Consider the following 21755-nt stretch of genomic DNA (forward strand, 5'->3'; position numbering starts at 1 on the left):
GGTATCTCGTGTTCTGGTTTTGAAATGAAAAAGGACATATTAAGATTTGAAAAACAAATTTAATGACCGTGTCATTGTCTGGTTTGATAAGAAGGATGTCACTTTCATCCCTCGAGTGTCATTTATCGGAAATAGGTGCCTTATTACATAAACATACAAAACTACTGGCGTGTGCTGAATATCATTTTTTATACGGAGAAGTGATATGTGGGGTGGGTGTCCAAGTATATATGCATATATACATGTGTGCATGCATGTGTATGCTTTTTGATAACGAGAAAGGTTTTTCTTACATCAAAATGTTAAAATTGTTTAGCAGTACAAGGCAACAACAACATATGCATATTGTGAACTTTTGGTACTTTTGAAAAGCGAGACGTTTCATAAGTTTCATTTATTCAAATTTCTACTGACCTCTTTCAGATGTTTGATACTGAAATTTAAATTAAAATTTGACACTCTCTGCTTAATTCTATTAAAATTTTGTAATATATATACATATGTATAGGTGATGTATACAAAAAAATCAAGTAACATAGAAAGTCATATGATAGCGAAATGATTGTACACAGGCACACACAAGTCTACATCAACAGCGATTTCAAAAAATACTTTTTTCTTTATCATTTTTCATAAAAATTGTTATTCGACCACCCGTATCACTTGAGAATGAAATTAATCCCATCCCCTTCAGGTAGACTTCGTGTAGACATTGATATACTCTGTATGGGCGTAATGGGGCAAGTAGTCGGTGTTCTCCTCAAGTCACGCATGCGGGCTGTGCATCCACTTATGGCGCCACCTAGCGGGCATTTGGTCGGTGTACACCTGCCACCGGACTTTGTCCGCGTTTAGAATGATAGTACTCATTGAAACCACAGCAATCATAGAACAGTATCGGCATGTCGCCGCTAGCATGATAGGAGATCTCTATTTTCAATTCGACACACGCGCGTGTCATAATTGATAACCCCAATGTCCACATACAAGGTTGTCAGAGGTGTGGAAGCTTTCCACTATCCACACCTTGAAATCAGGAAAATGATTCAATGTTGAATATCCCCCTCAACCAACCTCCCACTCCACCCCCTTCAATAATGGAATACGTTGTGGTGATCTGTCTTCAAATATTTAAGGCTCGGTCGTGATTTTCCGAATTCTCGAGTATCTGTTGTTTTTTCATTTTTCCATAAAACAAGTTCATTGTGTAGAGCATATTATACTGTAAAGTGTATCACAGCCAGAGTAATTCATAAACCCATTTATCCATGCAGTGAGGAGTTCAAAGTTGTTTAGTTAATCAGTTATCTTTTTCACGATTGACTATTTACTTTGGTTTTATCCAATAACCTGGTTTTAGTGAATACCAGACTAGTAAGTAAGTAATGCCATTGCCTAGCTAGTTATCTGGCTATGTCATTGACTAACTAGTTGTCTGGCTATGTCACTAACTAGTTGTCTGGTTATGTCACTGACTAACTATGTATCTGGCTATGTCACTGACTAACTAGTTATCTGGCTATGTCACTGACTAACTAGTTATCTGGCTATGTCACTGATTAACTAGGTATCTGGCGATGTCACTGACTAACTAGTTATCTGGCTATGTCACTGACTAACTAGTTATCTGGCTATGTCACTGATTAACTAGTTATCTGGCTATGTCACTGACTAACTACCTATCTGGCTATGTCACTGACTAACTACCTATCTGGCTATGTCACTGACAAACTAGTTATCTGGCTATGTCACTGACTAACTAGTTATCAAGTTATGTCACTGACTAACTAGTTATCTGGCTATGTCACTGACTAACTACCTATCTGGCTATGTCACTGACTAACTACCTATCTGGCTATGTCACTGACTAACTAGTTGTCTGGTTATGTCACTGACTAACTAGTTATCTGGCTATGTCACTGACTAACTATGTATCTGGCTATGTCACTGACTAATTTGTTATCTGGCTATGTCACTGACTAACTAGTTTTGAAGTTATGTCACTGACTTAGACAAGTTATCAAGTTATATAACTGACTAAAACTAGTTATCAAGTTATGTCACTGACTAAATCTGTTATCAAGTTATTTTATTGACTTTTTAGTTATCAAGTTATGTCACCGACTAAAACTAGTTATCTAGATATGTCACTGACTAAAACTAGTTATCAAGAAATGTCACTGACTAAAACTAGTTATCAAGTGATGTAATTGAATTTTTAATTATCAAGTTATGTCACTGACTAAAACTAGTTATCAAGTTATGTCACTGACTAAAACTAGTTATCAAGTTATGTCACTGACTAAAACTAGTTATCTAGATATGTCACTGACTAAAACTAGTTATCAAGTTATGTCACTGACTAACACTAGTTATCAAGTTATGTCACTGACTAAAACTAGTTATCAAGTTATGTCACTGACTAAAACTAGTTATCTAGATATGTCACTGACTAACACTAGTTATCTAGATATGTCACTGACTAAAACTAGTTATCTAGATATGTCACTGACTGGGTTTTTGGTCCTCGTTATCTAAATTACTGGTTAGTTATATAGTTAGTTTGTTCCTATGAAAAAGTCGACTTTTGATGTGTACCTATAGTTGTTCCTATCTCCTAGCTACAGTTAAAAAATGCCACAGAAACAAAATTATTCAAAAGTCAAATATAGCATAGGTTTGGTAGTCAGAATGTCACTATACAGGGGAAAATGCGCTGTTGAATCATATGATCATTATCACGCATCTTTGATTGAACTTAGCGATGAATATTAGACTATATGGGCTGAAAATGGACCTACAGAGATGTAGCGTTGCCTCTCATACTTGCAAATAGACTGTATGAAATAAACCAAATGAAGAAATTAAAAGACTTGTTTACTACTGGAAAGTCGTGACGATTTGTGACGTCTCCTACAATACTCTATCCAGGTTTTTACAAAAGATCACCAGTACTTTTGATAAACGGTTCGTTCAATAGATTCTTGTCCTTTACTCAATTTTGAAATTGGAGAATATTCTCTATATAAACATGACGAGCGAAACAAGAATGTCAAGATGTTATTAATTTTGCCCTGATTCACAATTATTGAATCTCATTCACAGAAATAACAATTAACGTATTTATTATAAATTTGCATGTAGCTTTCTCTAGCTCTGTTAACGCTTGTCAGTTTCCGGAACGTGTTGATCTAGTGTCAGTCCAGTCCCGTAACGGCACGTGACGACAAGGAACAAACTAATTTGAAGAAGCGAAAGACGGACAAGGCTAAACCCGCATATGCACGGGCCAAAGCGAGAAAATTACAGTTGTCAAAATAAGGCAGCCCATTAACCCTACAGGAGCCGTCCGTTTTAGCCCTTACGTTTTCAGAGATGCCTCGAAATGGTGTCTAGAGGAACCAGTCATATGCAGATTATCCTGAAACTCGAGCGATTTGGTTTTAAGGCGTCTTTGTCCTTCTATATTTTGAGAATTATTCATCCCCAACAGCTCTGAAACAATCCATCAGTTAGGCGAACAAATCATGTCTTTTCTTTTGTCTATTTAGCATTAATATCAAGGAAGAAAAGATTTTGATATATGGTCACTAAATATCTTTATTTATTCATTTTTCTGTTTATTTATCATTTATTTATCTAATTTTTTATTTATTTATCTATATCTACTTACTTTCCTATCTTTTTTTGCTTTCTCTGACAGTTTTCCTGCGATAAACTCTGCAAATTAACAAACAATTCCCTTCCCTCCCTCCATTTGTAGATTATACTTTCACATCGATATGTAATGAATACTTTTCAGCTTTTAATATTTGTTGTTATTTTTGTTTTTGAGATGTTCAGTGAAAAAAATGACAAAAAATAGATAAAAAGAATAAAAACGAAAATCGTACAGAAGAAATTACTATAGAGATATTTTATGAATAATCATCCCCCTTCTGCTCCCCCTCCAACTTTTGACAGGATATCATTTCCAGCACTTTTCAAGCATTCGGTCATTAAAATGGCAAACACAGAAAGTTCAATACTTTGTAAAGTCAGGTTTAAGTAGTGAATATTTTTCAAACAGGGACCCGCTCTCTGATCTAAAACCAGTACCAATAATTATTCCCATATGGTGCAAATTGTACCCTAGTATCTCTGCTTAATGAAACATTAAACTGACAGCGAGGACCGGGGTGGGGTACAATGGTCAGTCAATGGTCACTCACTGAACATTGTCCAGGAAGACCAAAGACGCCACGCCCCAGCCAATTTAGGGACAGTCCAAGCAGACTCCCCACAGTGACCAATTACACGGGCATCAGACTCCGCCCGGGAAAGGTCAACTCTATTCCACATAGAGTTTTAAATAAAACCCCTGACACTTGCCTGATAGATGTCAACACACTTAGGACGGCGAACGTAACCCGAACTTGTCGAGATGTTTGCTGATGTTACCCCATGTTATAGGAAAATCCGCCATAATCGTCCTCAAGGGCCCGTCCCCGGATACTAATGACGGGCCTCTTGGTAACTAGTGGTATTTAAACAGGTAGCGGAAGTGATGACAGGTATATACGTACAGGTATACCTGTCATAATTGGAGACGCTGACAGCACGTGAAAGTTATAGCATAACAACGCTTAGCATGTTTGTTTAATGAAATTTAGGAATCCTCCAGATGTTTTTCGGGGCTATAGTAAATATGTGTAAATTTGGTGACATATTTAATGTTGTTTTGACGTGAGGATTAATTCGGATGGTACTTAAAACGCTATCTTCTCGCGCGCAATTAACCCCACTGGAGCTCGTTTTCTTAAACTCAAATAATAGTCGTAGTAACGGGATCAAATTGTAGATCTAATTTTAGTCTTATTGGGGGTTCCTTAACGCTGGTATAGGAACGTATAATGTTTCTAATAAACATCCCTGTCCTTTTATACGTCCATGGTTCAGGTCCGAGCTCATTATAATCATCCCATGGAACAGCCAAACAATATTCGGCCATTGTTCAAAGTGTTTCGTTTACTTTGCTTATGCCTTATGAAATCAAGAGGTTCCGCAGTACTGATACTTAATATAGACACGAGCAGCAAAATTTCGTGAAAGTATCATTTGTTTATATGTCATCCATTTTCACGGATGGTTACATATCTTCACTGTTTCAATCCGTACATTTAGTTGCTCTAAATTCCGTTATAATGTCATATGAAATTGCTTTTCAGATGACAGCATAACGACGTGTTGTTGTACTGTTATTTCCGAAATTTGGAAATGCATATCAGTTACGACAAAATGTATTGGTCGACATGGAATTTCAGAAATCATATCAAAACATTTTAAAACTACCTTCTCCATTGGTCCCAGACCCTCGAACATTCAAGGAGGGTACCGTTTGTGGAAATTTTAGAACACTTCACCCAAGGATGTTAATGGCCAAATCTGAATAAACTTTTTTTAAAAAAGTCATTTTTACAGAACAATTTTTTTTAAAGACTGATTCTTTCTAGTACGACCCATCCAAATGTCCCCAGGAAACCAACACTCAATGATTATATGAAATTGAATATCTTTAAGAAGGATTTAAACAAATTTCCAATATTAAGTCCTGTCCCTCAGACCTACGAGAGCCCAGATCCATTGTTAAGATAAAGTTGGTTCCCCTTCCCCAGCGTTGCTTCTGATCAAGTTGATTAGAAGTTGTCATTATAGGGGAAATGTTCACGGATAGACGGACAGAAGGACGTACGCCACGCCAAGATATGAACTTGCGACTTGACACTCCGGGCTAGCCGAACCAAAAAAAATCTGTTCTTTCTCAAACTGATGCCGTCTGCATTCAATAATTATAATTTCCTTATTTCTTTCTTTTTTCTTTCTTCTTTTCTTTCTTTTTAATCTTGCATTACGTGGAAAATATTTTCTGAGAGTGTGATTCACAAGGAAAATTAAAGCCTTGAGGCTAATTGTAACTTCAGTCGAACAAAAATCCGAACTTAATAGTGTCATATGTTTACGAAAGGAGAAATGCGATCGTATAGATTAGCCATAGAGAGACGGAAATTAAATATGGACTATTTCCACAGGAAGGGATCACAAAACAATGCTACGTGACGTAAGGGTACACATGAGATATGAAAGGCTTCTTAGATTAGAAGTAAACATTGAACCACAAAACTCATTCCGTTAAAAAAATTGATAGTGAAAGAAGTATAGAAACTGGTTCTAATTTTTACCCATATCGTATAGCAATAATAACTTCCTTCACATGAATGCGCACGCAGGGCACGCGACCATCACGTTCCAGAAACGTGCCGAGGTAAAGCTCACGTATTCCCGCCATTGTGACAAAGCCTTATAATTCGACATTTTGGTTTACGGCTGGAAACACTGGCATATTCCATAATACTTTTGTTAGATGAGAAGCCATATTTCATTCGTTTGTAAACCAACTGTCGATGTTTTACGCGTCCGAATAATATATGACAGAACAACGCGCCATATTTTAGTAAACACTCCTAGTTTTAAATAAGACATATTTGAGAGTTCAGCGGACTCGTACACGGACAGCCAGAGTAAATATTGGACAGTGAAATCTGAGATGGCGTGGCTTTATTTTTATTATAAATCAATCCGACTTGGATTTTGACATGTCACTTTGTATGTTTTCTTTTAAGACTTTGATTTGTCGGAACTCTGTCCATTGTTTGCAAATGAACATTATCAATGTCGTAGATTTGTACCCGACCAACGTAACCCCAATATTTACAATGAAAAAGTTCGTTACAATGTTATCCCGACCGCTGTCACCGGGAGAAAACTACCACACTCTTATCCCATCGTTAAGTCCAAAATACAAATGCTAGCACAATTCAATGTGTAAATGAACACAATTATTTAGGATATCAACTTTGAATAATTTGAACTGTCACAGGACCAACTTAACATCAATTATAGTCATCAATTAGGCATTACAAAGAGTGCTTTTTAAAAGTCCGGGGCTAAGATGGATTTTGCTTTGAGTGAAGTCTATTTAACACCACAACGAATGACAAACACATCTTTTGTATTCTGTCCCACTTCCTGAGAACGGTCTCTGATAGTCATGATATGTAGATAGATGACAGGGACACGCAAAGGAAACAACTTGTTAATGAGAATGACGAAAGTGGACTCTCTGTGCTTGCCCAGTAATATGTATTATAAACCACGTCACCATTTCGCCTTCGCTAACTCTTGTTTTGTGTCATACCTTAATTCAAAAACTCAGAAAATGAGCACCGTTATAAAGTCTCTTTACAAATATATACATGTACTTGTATGGTACATACATCATGTTTTCGAAAAACTAAAAGACCTTTTCTCACACAGCACACATTTGTAATCTCTAACACATAGTTACCTTTAACATAAATCATATTAGTCGTTTCTTACGCAGTCCAAATCAGTCATATCTAACTTAGTCGCATCTAACACACTACTTATTAGTGAAATCTAGCATAGTCTACATTAGTCACCTTTAACACAGTACATATTAGTCACCTCTAACATAGTCCACATTAGTCACTTCTAACATAGACTACATTAGTCACCTCTAACATAGTCCACATTAGTCACTTCTAACATAGACTACATTAGTCACCTCTAACATAGACTACATTAGTCACCTCTAACATAGACCTCTAACATAGTCCACATTAGTCACCTCTAACATAGACTACATTAGTCACCTCTAACATAGACTACATTAGTCACCTCTAACATAGACCTCAAACATAGACTACATTAGTCACCTCTAACATAGACTACATTAGTCACCTCTAACATAGACTACATTAGTCACCTCTAACATAGACAACATTAGTCACCTCTAACATAGACTACATTAGTCACCTCTAACATAGACTACATTAGTCACCTCTAACATAGACAACATTAGTCACCTCTAACATAGACAACATTAGTCACCTCTAACATAGACTACATTAGTCACCTCTAACACAGAGCATATTAGTCACCTCTAACATAGTCCACATTAGTCACCTCTAACATAGACTACATTAGTCACCTCTAACATAGACAACAGTAGTCACCTCTAACATAGACAACATTAGTCACCTCTAACATAGACTACATTAGTCACCTCTAACATAGACTACAGTAGTCACCTCTAACATAGACAACATTAGTCACCTCTAACATAGACAACATTAGTCACCTCTAACATAGACAACATTAGTCACCTCTAACATAGACTACATTAGTCACCTCTAACATAGACTACATTAGTCACCTCTAACATAGACTACATTAGTCACCTCTAACATAGACAACAGTAGTCACCTCTAACATAGACTACATTAGTCACCTCTAACATAGACAACATGAGTCACCTCTAACATAGACTACATTAGTCACCTCTAACATAGACTACATTAGTCACCTCTAACATAGACTACATCAGTCACCTCTAACATAGACCTCTAACATAGACTACATTAGTCACCTCTAACATAGACTACATTAGTCACCTCTAACATAGACTACATTAGTCACCTCTAACATAGACTACATTAGTCACCTCTAACATAGACAACATTAGTCACCTCTAACATAGACTACATTAGTCACCTCTAACATAGACAACATTAGTCACCTCTAACATAGACAACATTAGTCACCTCTAACATAGACAACATTAGTCACCTCTAACATAGACTACATTAGTCACCTCTAACATAGACAACATTAGTCACCTCTAACATAGACTACATTAGTCACCTCTAACATATACTACATTAGTCACGTCTAACACAGAGCATATTAGTCACCTCTAACATAGACAACATTAGTCACCTCTAACATAGACAACATTTTTCACCTCTAACATAGACAACATTAGTCACCTCTAACATAGACAACATTTTTCACCTCTAACATAGACTACATTAGTCACCTCTAACATAGACTACATTAGTCACCTCTAACATAGACAACAGTAGTCACCTCTAACATAGACTACATTAGTCACCTCTAACATAGACAACATTAGTCACCTCTAACATAGACAACAGTAGTCACCTCTAACATAGACTACATTAGTCACCTCTAACATAGACAACATTTTTCACCTCTAACATAGACAACATTAGTCACCTCTAACATAGACAACATTAGTCACCTCTAACATAGACTACATTAGTCACCTCTAACATAGACAACATTAGTCACCTCTAACATAGACTACATTAGTCACCTCTAACATAGACTACATTAGTCACCTCTAACATAGACTACATTAGTCACCTCTAACATAGACAACATTTTTCACCTCTAACATAGACTACATTAGTCACGTCTAACACAGAACATATTAGTGACCTCTAACATAGTCCACATTACTCACCTCTAACATAGACTACATTAGTCACCTCTAACATAGACAACATTAGTCACCTGTAAGAAAATCCATAGTGATATTTAACATAGTACATATTAGTCAGCTCTAAAATAATGCACGTAAGTCACCTCTAACACAGACTACATTAGTCACCTCTAACATAGACTACATTTGTCACCTGTAACATAATCCACATTAGTCAGCTCTAACATAGACTACATTAGTCAGCTCTAACATAGACTACAGTAGTCACCTCTAACATAGACTACATTAGTCACCTCTAACATAGACTACATTAGTCACCTCTAACATAATCCACATTAGTCACCTCTAACATAGACAACATTAGTCACCTGTAACATAATCCACATTAGTCAGCTCTGACATAGACTACATTAGTCACCTCTAACATAATCCACATTAGTCACTTCTAACATAGACTACATTAGTCAGCTCTAACATAGACTACATTAGTCACCTCTAACACAGACTATATTAGTCACCTCTAACATAGACTACATTAGTCAGCTCTAACATAGACTACATCAGTCACCTCTAACACAGACTACATTAGTCACCTCTAACATAGTCCACATTAGTCACCTCTAACATAGACAACATTAGTCACCTGTAACATAGACTACATCAGTCACCTCTAACACAGACTACATTAGTCACCTCTAACATAGTCCACATTAGTCACCTCTAACATAGACAACATTAGTCACCTGTAACATAATCCACATTAGTCACCTCTAACATAGACTACATTAGTCAGCTCTAACATAGACTACATTAGTCACCTCTAACATAGTTCACATTAGTCACCTCTAACATAGTCCACATTAGTCACCTCTAACACAATATATTTCAGACGCCTCGTTTAAAGTCATATCAGATACATCTTACATATTTTACATTAGTCGGGTCTAGCTGCTGTCTCTTGCTCGCGGTCAGTTCAGCCAGATGGTTCACGATTCTGTTTTAGAATTGAAAAAAATAGTTTCTATTTAATTCTACAGCCTAGACGTCTGTGCTGCTATCGATGTGTGTAGTTGAAGCGTAAGATCATTGCACTTTAATAATTATTTTCTACGTCCTTGAATAAATTCTATTCAAAAAGAATATTTGTATATCATATGAAATAAATAAAATTGTACAAATGATTTTCATACGGAAATCAGTAGAAGTAGATAAATTGAATTTACCACTCCTCATATTCGCGACTAAGCTCGGGCGCGCCTGTATACAGAATGTCCGCACACGTGGAAACGAACGAAATTGACCAGTATTATTGTGACCGCACGTACCATTGTCCGTGTAGACACACAACCCAACATGGTAACCTAGAATACGAAAGTGAAACTCATTACATTTTATGATAATGCAACTATTCTCAAATTATAACGGTCACAAATTAAGTTGAAAGAAATGTTTACACTAGTAAACAAACACTGGACTTCACAAGTGGTCTCAAGACATTTGATATGAAAGAAGTTTAAACGTCTATGAACTTGAGAAATAGAATGGTTCACTGTGCTGTTACAATAAGTAAGGGAATCTGTTACTTTTAATGGTTCTCGCCTTTCACGTTCGTGTGTCACGGAGTGGAAATACAAACGGAGGTACTTTGCTGTGGTCAGTAGATGAAAAGATTCAATATTTGAGGTAAATATAATGATTGTGGTATCATACATATAATTCTTTGACCACACGCAGTGACATGAAAACCTTTCAACACTGCCCGCTCCGATCGCTGACCGCTTGCGACGCCCCTGAAAAATGTCCCGTCATGGACGTGTGTTTTAGGCTAAAAGTATCACAAAAATAGTTGGAGAAAAAGATATATATATATTCAGATTTTGATCTCCTCTCATGTATGATATAATCGTTCGGTCGACCTCCCGTGTGCTTTGTTCATAGTACTTTTCACAAGACTTAACGCAGCCCTAGTTACACATTAAAAACAAGAAAGGATTACCAAGTCTGGTTATTTATCTGAAACGAATGAGACGGAATTAAAACTTGTAGAGTATTTTTAAAATAAAGTGATGACAGTGTTCATACCTGGAAATAACAATGGGACAAAGCATGTTGCCTTGAAACAACTGTAGGATTTCTCAATGTAAAAAACTGGGAAACAGCACGGCGCCTTGTAGGATTTCTCAATGTAAAAAACTGGGAAACAGCATGGCGCCTTGTAGGATTTCTCAATGTAAAAAACTGGGAAACAGCATGGCGCCTTGTAGGATTTCTCAATGTAAAAAACTGGGAAACAGCATGGCGCCTTGTAGGATTTTTCAATATTAATCAGAAGTGGAGACCACATGATGTGCTGTTATGTCTCTCAAAACTAGAATAAGTGACGCTTTCGTATCCGGAAAATGCATGGGGGATTATTGATCGAATTTCCAGGATTTTGTATATAAGTGACTTCCATAGTGTTATTTGTATGGTGATGTCAATATCTAGGGTGACACGTCCAATATGCCTGCCCTATCCCCACCCCTACCACACACACACGCGCGCGCTTTTCTCATCCCCTGTCCCAACACATCACACACTTTGGGAGTGGTTTCTATTTTAAAATTTAAAGTTCGGTAATCTATCATTCTTTATAACGGAATAACTAGCGATCAAGCGTGAGACTTGTCATTCTAATCAACGACAATAATCTTGACTTTGTCTTACAAAGTTTTGATAAATATGTCTTTCTTATTATTTAAGGTCATGTCACAGGCCAGCGGTTTTTAATCTAGTACCTGTTCGTATGATGTATTAGTGATAATTACAGGTAATTTTCAACATGTGCTGCACATCCATACAACTTGTTCATGTAGAATGAGGTTAGAATTAAGAAGGGCGAGTGTTATCGAGTTGATCAATTTGTCATATTAAAACTTTAACTAAAAATCTCATTTGTTCAAAAACCTGTCATTTAAGGTTTTAACAAAACATTTTGTACATAACATGTCTCCAAATGACAAGTTAATCATCGTTTATTTCATTTTGTTTTTCTCGAAGTTCCTGTACATTCATGTTAAATTTCATCAGTGCATAATACATTTTTCATGAAAATACGGAGCATTTAACCATTGATATTTTTTACCTCATTCTTGCCTAAAACTGGAAAGCGGATTCAAGAATAACCAATAAGAAATCAAAGTAAATCATTGCAAGGGAGCTAACTTCGCACCATTAAGAAGGCAAAGGAACAATCAACAATAAAACATAGCATTTGCATTCTTCTATTTGTTAAATGCATAATGAAATCAGATAATATTAGCTTGGTGCTTAGTTTGAATCACATTCAAATCATTTTCTTTTCTTTATGGTATCTCAAAACATGAAATCTGACAAATTCATCACAACGGTTTTATGAATAATTATAATCAAAATACAAAAGTGATTATATACACAATGCGGGAAGTATCGGTAAAAACTTGAACCGGATGTAACGGGTCAATATCTCAGTCCGTAGCGGGACAAGCTATTCTGGGCCATAATGAAACGGATGAGAATATCGCTAAATCTAGATCAATATGTTCGTACAATGCACTTGATGCACTGGTATTAAAATAACAAAAAAGCGTCAAACTCAATTAAAATAGACATGCCCAGTGAAAACTCCTTTGCACAACTTATTAAAACCATTCGATCCGTTCTTTTGTTTGACCATGCGCAGAAACAGTTGAGGAATTTGACGTCTGCCAGTGTCAAGAATTTTATTGAAATATCGTGACGTAACAACTTCAGCCACGGTTTCGTATTTCGGAAGGCTGGCTATTATGGATACTGTCACGGTATTTCTGGAAATAATTGTACCTAAAAATGGATACAGTTACTTGTGTAATTTGTATCGAAGTTTGGCTCGTAATTAACAACACCTAATACGTTAACTGTAATGTGTGCTGACACGACAACGAGCGAACTCGGGTCGTTATGGCAAAGGTTTCGATTGACGCCATTCAAATCTAGTGACAAAAATACGGGTGTCAACATATTCTCAAAATCCATATTAGTTCTACCTCAATGAACTCTGAAATTAATTTCGGGATGGTGAACTTTGACCTTTGTGAGAAAACTGCGGTTCCTGTATTATGCATTAACATGAAGATGTATATGATGTAATGCAAATGAGGGCAAAGAAATGGGGATTCTGTGATACAGATTATCAACGATTTAAAGAGATTCGGAAGTAGTTCGGGGATATATAATGGAAAAAGAGTCATTTCTGCCTGTCCTTCATTTTTACTATTTTATTATCTGACAGAATGATAACCAGTTATATGATCAATCTAGTATTTTATACATTGTGCTGATTGATCAATAACATTATTTCAATTGATACAGACGTAATCCCTTAAACAAATTTGCAACAACAAAAAATCCAGAAATTTTCTAAACCCTGTCACTTGCACTATTTCATCCCAAATATTGCACTTCCCTGGATATTTATTTCGGTGTATACATTATATTTAAGATATCATATCAACTTACATCGCTTGTTTACTTTTCACGTTTTATTTACACCAAACAAAGGTGTTTAGTTGACCTTACCATCATTCGGAACTCTTCGCATGTCACACGTATATTTACCTGTACCGATTGAGATCCTGTAGCTACCTAATCATATGTAACGGTGTCCGTCCGGAGGAACGCGACATCAAACATGCAAAGTTTCATAATTATACAAAGGGGGACTTCAGGGTGCTTCTCTAAATCTATGTCCATTCGGGGTTTTTTCTCCTCTGTACTTCATGTTGCTTCAACGAGTGAATTTCAACACAAGAATTTCCGAATACATGCATCTATTACAATTAAATACTAATCTGATATTTTTTAAAAACAGTTTCCTTGTTGTTTACCTCAACATAGAATTTCAGATTGTTTCAGTGATACATCTTGAAACAAAAATATTTTTTACATTGCATAAAATTGAAACTCTCGCCATTCAAGGTTTTAACGTTTATATTTTGATATCTAGGAATGTATGAAGGAATAAATGAAGGAAGAAGGAAGGAAGGAAGAAATGAAGGAAGAAAGGAAGAAAGGAATAAAGGAAGGAAAGAAGGACGGAGGGAATGAATGAATGAATGAATGAATGAATGAATGAAGGAAGGAAGGAAGGAAGGAAGCAATGAAGCAAGGAAGGAAGGAAGGAAGGAACGAACGAACGAACGAACGAAGGAAGGAAAGAATGAATGAATGATGGAAGGAAGGAATAAATGAAGGAAGAAAGAAAGGAAGGTAGGAAGGTAGGAATAGAGGAATGAAGGAAGAATAAATGAAGGAAGGAAAGAAGGTAGGAATAAATGAAGGAAGGAAGAAAGGAAGGTAGGAATAAAGGAATGAAGGAAGAATAAATGAAGGAAGGAAAGAAGGTAGGAATAAATGAAGGAAGAAAGGAAGGAAGAAATAATCAGTAGCAGGAGTAAAATTAAAGAGGGGGGATATGTACTAGAATAATCAATTGGTAAAAATGCATTATAAACCTCACGGTCACGTGACAGTTGTTGAGACACAAATCGGTATCAAATCGTCATTAAGTTAAAATGCTATGAATACAGCATCTATGTGAATGAATTATGATACTACACTGGATTTGACATGATGATTAGAGTGTCGAAAGTTTTTTTCTGATCATGTCATACAGTAAGACGAATGAATTGAGATCGGAACCTGCCTCCACGACTATAGACGTCAGTCAAAGTCCTTCCTTTCTAATATACGACAATTACTGTCACTGGCCGTTCATATTCTTATATATGGGCATTTAATTTTCTAATGATATGACCTTGATATAAAAATCTCAAGTTCATTCAGTGTCAAAAAAGTGAGGTGATAAGATCCAGAAATGACCGGTCCAAGGTTCTGACCGTTGATGGACAATTATAGTGTAAAACGTAGATATCAGCCCGTAAGTGATAATTATAGTACTTATTTTGTAGGTGGTCTTGAAACATGTTTTCATCTTCCTGTAAGTGGTCACTAGATGTCCAGCAGAGAGAGTGGTCACTGCCGTTAAAAACATTCGCGCATGGACAATGGTCAAGCAAAACTGGCACGGACGTCCACGATTTAGGCACTTGAAAGGCTATCATCATTATGTCACATCTTAAACGTAAGTAAATTCTCAATCTTAAAAAAATTGGATTGTCATCGAAAAATAGCGGGAAACTTGTATATTACATCCGGGTAAATTACATGTGCGTAATACTTGATGAAGTAAACAGCGGCTCGGCCTTTTGAGTGAGATGATGAACTATATGGTTCAAAAGGGAACTTCCGTTGAAGAAATCCCTAAATACACGCAATCGGACAAGTAATGTCACTGTCGCCACAAGGGTTTACTCCCCAAACTTTCTCCAAATATTGAACGTTTGTTTTGTAAACCACATGAAGGTGTGTAACAATGGCCTTCTCGTTGAAGAGCTGTATTTACACAAGACTCTGTGTCGCTCCCCGCCCTAAGTAGCTGCATGCTGTCGGGGTTTGTAGTTACCGGACTCTGACATATATCACAATAACAGAAAAAAAATGTTATCTTATGTTAAACAGTATTGTAAATTTATCGAGATAAACAAATAAAAAGTTGTTGTATACATTCGAAATGTGACAATATTGTTACCATTGAAACCATTTTTCTGAAGATATAAGGAGTAAAGCATTTAATAAGTAAATACTCGTGATCTTCAGATGTTTGCCGTCACTGTACCTATGAAAACTCCCCTAAATTCACCTGTGGGAATGTATCATGTTTTTAAATGGTTTATTTCCATTGACATGACGAGATGTGTGATGTTATCTCGTATTATAGAAAAGTATTGGACAATACATTTTCAAACAAATATTCGAACAAATGTTTTATAAGTCATGCTTGAAGTTTAATGTTTGTTTTTTAAGATAAACAAGTTTAACACTACAAAGAAACTTTGGATTATAGGGTACACATCGGTTTTTGTCATAGTTGGAAAATGTTTCTTAAATATCAGTCGTGATGTGGTACGAGAGAATATTGAATATCATTGAGAGGCGGGACGACAAAAACAACTGGGTTTTTTTCATTGATAAAAATGTATTGTTATGATTGAATAATCACCTTCGACAAAGCTGTAATGTATGTAAATCTGAAAGGGACAACAATGACCTTCAACAACATATGGCGAAACAGCAAACATACCATCACACAGCTATAAAAAAAATAATAAAAAACATCGAAAAAAGAATTCCTATAATTTCTCATAAGAGCAATATCCCGCCAGACGAAAAAACGAAATGAAATGAAAAATACTAAGTTGAAATCTAGTTAAAAACTCAAAGTAGGATAACAGGATGCTTATCATCATAATACCAAAGTCATTGATTGATTTAAACCTATTTGCTTGTAACAAATACAATGGGATGGGTCACAAGTTTTCCAACTTGTGTTCATCTTAAAGTTTGACAAAATACATGATAACAATACAAGACGACATGTTAAGTACACACACACATACAGAGAGAGAGAGAGAGAGAGAGAGAGAGAGAGAGAGAGAGAGAGAGAGAGAGAGAGAGAGAGAGAGAGAGAGAGAGAGATTGTGAACTGTCTTGATAATTACTAAAATGAACGTATGACAGACATTTGCTCTTCGTGAAACACGAACATACGTCCTACAGCAATATTCACTGGCGTTCATTTGTGCATGAACGCATCCCGCACATTGAACGCATCTCTGCTATGTACCTGTAATGTTCATTTAAAATACAACGTTCCCTTTAAGGCTCAGATGTACGCTGATAAAACTACACCTAATATCTGCACAGGTAGGTCAAACAACTACCAATCCGAGTTATCTTTATACAAAGTGGAGACTCCTCACTTTGTCTAGGTAAAACAGAAAGAATACCAACATTTATTCAATATTCCAAAATCAAAATTGTCACCATTTACTAGCATGGCATATTTTGAAGGACCACTAAGATGAATTTTACAGCTTTACCTGTGTAGGTCGGGTTGTCAGGCAACAGGTAAAGGACTCTACTTTCAGAGACGCTATGTATTGTCGTACATTGATTTCAAGTGATAAAGTACTCCTTTGTAAAATAGAAAAAAATATGTGTAAAAAGAAAGGAAGTCTTATTTCATAATGAAACAAAAACGGTTCGATTTCGTTTTGTTTGGTCAATACTTAATTTAGAATGGTATCTCAAGATTTTTGTACTGCAGTATATCACCCTTGGCAGTGTCTAAGTTTGTCTCTATGTGTGGAAAACTTGGTAACTGAGAAGTGTCACGCTTTGTTTGATCTATCAGCGATGGCGGTCACACTTTGTGGGAGTGGCCTCACGTATACGACATGTTTAATTACTACGTACCCGCTAGCCCAGCCTGTCAATCAGGCGTGACCTTTGCTCCCGGTGTGATCCGCCCCAGCCAATGGGGACAATGAGACACGCGACTGCCACACGACCTGATAATCACTCTATGGACAAAGCTACCAGCACAACTGATCATCTGTTATTCCTGAAAACAAGATCGATAAAATATGAACACGGCAAAAATATTGCAGCAATATATTCTGATTAAGCCCAATACATTGCATAATGATGGGCAGGCACAGGCGTTGCGGTCACTTGAAAATGCACCGCATATATTTTCGGAGTCTGGCCAATATGTTACTAAAAACATAATCAGTTGCCAAGCCGATTCAACATCATGCGGCAAAAGAAGCAAGATTTCCAGCATGTCGCGCCGAAACGCCAGAGAACGAAGGCGGGTGAAAATGATCAACCTAGGCTATGAAACTCTAAGAGACCATGTTCCTGCAGGGATTGAAAACAAGAAACTCAGCAAAGTGGACACTCTACGGTCAGCAGTGGACTATATAAAACAGTTGCAGCATCTTTTAGAAGTGACCAGTGCGGATGGCAATAGTAGCAATATAGGACAACAATCTCAAAACGAAACAGTCAAACAGGAATGTCCATCACCAGTGTCCAGTGTCTGCTGTAACAGTCAAGTATCCAGTACGACCACCAGTCCGGAGAGTCTCCACACGAGGAAGATGGAAACGTCTCCCTCCGGACAAACACTGCAGCTGCAACCGGACAACGGTGCAGTGACGAGGGAGGACAATGTTTTTATTGACATTGCAGAATGGTTGTGTAGAACTTCAAACGGGTACCAAAACCTAGGAATTGGATTTGAAGGTGAGATGAAATATTTTTGTATAACAAGTATAATTATACAGGTGTTAAGAATTTCATATCATCTTTTTAAATGTTTAAAATATTTGCTTGGTGTTGTCTTTATTTCATACGTATAATAACATTCTGAAAATGAAGGTGTTGGGGCGGGGTGGGAGGGGGGGGGGGGGTGTGGGGGGGGGCAAATATTTTCAGACTAATTGCTATGGTCTTGTTTGAGTATTTTATAGCAATTCAGCCATTTGTATCGAAGTATAATCAGTTAAACCGAACTTTTTACTGGGGATGATGAATTACGAGTAATCTGTGAACACAAAACAGAAGCATACGATATTGACAACAAACAATACACAAACTTCATTTCTCTCCACTTGTTACATAGTAGGACATTACGCTTTCTAAAGCACTTTACATTTTCCTAAAATCCAGTCTACCTTTTTTCTTTTCAACACATTTTATTTCGAAATTGCGGGGGCTACTTTGGTCAAGTGAGTTGAGTACCGGGGACATAGGTTCTTTAAGGTAAGCCCGATCAGTTAGGGACACCGGGATAGGGGGCAATTTTTGGGTGAATCCTTTTCAGCATGCCGTATCAACGGGTCAGCTCCCGGTCATCTGGGTATGCAGTCGGTGTATCATACTTGACGGACAATGCGGTCAAATTTTTAATGACCGCCAGTGGACATAAAGAACCATCAGAGTTTTTTTTCTATAAAACACACCCATTTGTGAGAAATAAATTAAAAATGTCATTCATTGAGATAACTCGACATTGAAATATCATGAAAAAACACGTCTTTTATGTTTATGTAAATTAGCTCTCAGCATAGTTACACTGACTGCATTAGGATAGAAATTAACTCTATCGCTCTCAATAGGAGCACATGACAATGCAGAGGGCACAGTGAAAAAAGACAGGTGCGATGTTAGGTATTGTATCCCATAGACGGGTGACAAAAAATCTCAGATGTAATGTTATAAGCGGTCTTCAATATACTATGTATCTTATTTGCTAGGGCATAAATCCAACAGAATGCATTGATACCAGACAATATTCGTCACAAAGGAAATCTGTCCCGGAAATTTATCGTGTACATTGTACTGGAAAATGAAGCGAACTTTGACAAATGGGGAGCTGTATAGTTATGGGAGAATGACAGAGTGTTATTAGGTAAAATAAATCGATATATCGATCTGTTTTGATAGTATAGCGGGGAAGTGAGTCTGAATTTAATCTGAATGACACCACAGATTGAAAATCGATAAAGAAAATCGGCGTGTAATACTACACGTACAAAATCTACTTAGTGTATATGTTATTTCAAAACTTCGAAACAGATTTTTTTAATTTTTCATATCAAACTGCTTTATATATCTATTTATTTAGTATATATATTTTTTATTTTGTATAATTTCAGGCCTGGAAACGTGACCCATCACCAGAGTCGGAAATAGACAGCTTCTGTTGTTGGGAAACTTTGACGAACATTCCATCGAACCTTTTTTTACAACGAACATTTCAGACGACGTTATGTTTTGAGAAAGTTATTTTGAGACTCATTTTTGAGAAGATTTAACTCAGCATTATCTCTATATACACTTGTGTGTACTCAGGGAAAATATTTACAGGGTATATAGTCACTTACTTACCCAGTGGCCTTTGACACCGAGGATCAAATCTGTCTCTCACCCATTAAACACAAAATCAAAAACAAAATATGTTTATTGACTTTCCTCATAGATTGAATGAGAAAATGCGATAATGGCTTTTGTCCAGAAAAAACAATTGTTGGAGAATTATTTATATTTTATATTACGTGTCATTTAATGTTGAATGACGGAAACGTCCGAAGTGTGCCTTTCCGAAGGACAGAAACACCGAAGCGTGCCTTTCGGAATAATGGAAACACTCAAAGTGTGCCTTTCGGGATGATGGGAACACCGAATGTGTGTTTTTTCTGTGTGTTAATGTGCTTTGATTGTTAATAAATGACATATTGTTCATCAATTTATTGTTTTTTTTTCTCATTTCTATATAAATTTACTTATTATTAAGTTATATTTCTAAATGAATCATATACAAACGTTAAGTATATTGACAGTAAACAATAAGTTCGAAGACAAATAGGCATTAGTCTCAGATGGATAGTATGTGACTTGGGGCAAAATCTTGTAACAGGTTTATACAGATGTTGTTTTTTAAGAAAGAAATATTGATGTGTTCAAAGCAGTATTATATATTGGTTTTACTCCATGTGTATAGTTAGGGAACAGAAACAGAGATACGTATTTGACATTATTTGCACGTTTTATTCTGACGTAAAATTTGAGTCGGTGTTTAGGGGTGTTTAGATCATCATGGTCTCTCAAAAAGCTTCTGATTCAAAGAATAAAAGAAAAATACATCCATCTTGTCGTCATAACTGTGAAGCGGTCAGGGTTGAAGGATTCCGTTGTTAGAGACCTTGTTAATTAGAGTTCCGTTAGATTTCAAGTGGATGTATACGTATTGTCAACCGATATGCACGAGCGCATTCTTAATGATGTACCGGTGTTTGAAAAGCGATTCCACTATATATGGCTTTAGGCTGATATGACCCCGGGCGGTAGCACCTGCCCCTCTGCCGAAACCATTCGCCATACCTCTCAACCAATGAAAACGCGTCATTCCATTAGACGACAGTCTCGCGCGTGCCATGGTGTACCGTAACGCTCGCTATTATTTTCCATAGGACTATTAATAACAGTCGCTAGATAGCTTCCATCAGACTTGTTGATGTTCTAAATGGAATTAATTCTCCAAATTTATCCATGAATCTGAAGCCTTAGTACTAGATTTCTGAACACAGTGATATATCTGTTAAAAATTCAGGCTGAATTCTATCTTGAAATAGTATCGAGACTCTGATACGTCCCTGGTGGAGGGGGAACAGACATATCGTTTTGAATTCGATCCATCATACCTTGCACAGGTAGAAAAATCAACACCTGTCCTCTAGCATGATATGGTTGCTAGGTTTAGCTGTAATCAATGCGCTGACTGTATTTACGGAAATGGATGGGATATTTTGGTTTTTATATTTGACGTGCATTACAATCGGGCATGACATGTTAGCTAAAAAGCAATGAATTACTTGTTAACAGCAACAGGACTGAAGCTAGATAACTTAAAATATCGCGAAGA

General features: G+C 36.6%; 1 protein-coding gene across 1 annotated transcript; it reads left to right on the forward strand.

The window, feature by feature from the left end:
- Nucleotides 1-17910: 17910 nt before the first annotated feature.
- Nucleotides 17911-20003, forward strand: LOC132559199 (achaete-scute homolog 2-like). The gene is made up of 2 exons (XM_060223821.1): nucleotides 17911-18574; nucleotides 19990-20003. The coding sequence occupies exons 1-2, from the start codon at nucleotides 17911-17913 to the stop codon at nucleotides 20001-20003; spliced, it is 678 nt and encodes a 225-aa protein (XP_060079804.1).
- Nucleotides 20004-21755: the final 1752 nt, after the last annotated feature.

Source organism: Ylistrum balloti, unplaced genomic scaffold (assembly GCF_031769215.1).
Source record: "Ylistrum balloti isolate Yb309-2 unplaced genomic scaffold, AGI_CSIRO_Ybal_v1 Utg369662, whole genome shotgun sequence".
Lineage (NCBI taxonomy): Eukaryota > Metazoa > Mollusca > Bivalvia > Pectinida > Pectinidae > Ylistrum > Ylistrum balloti.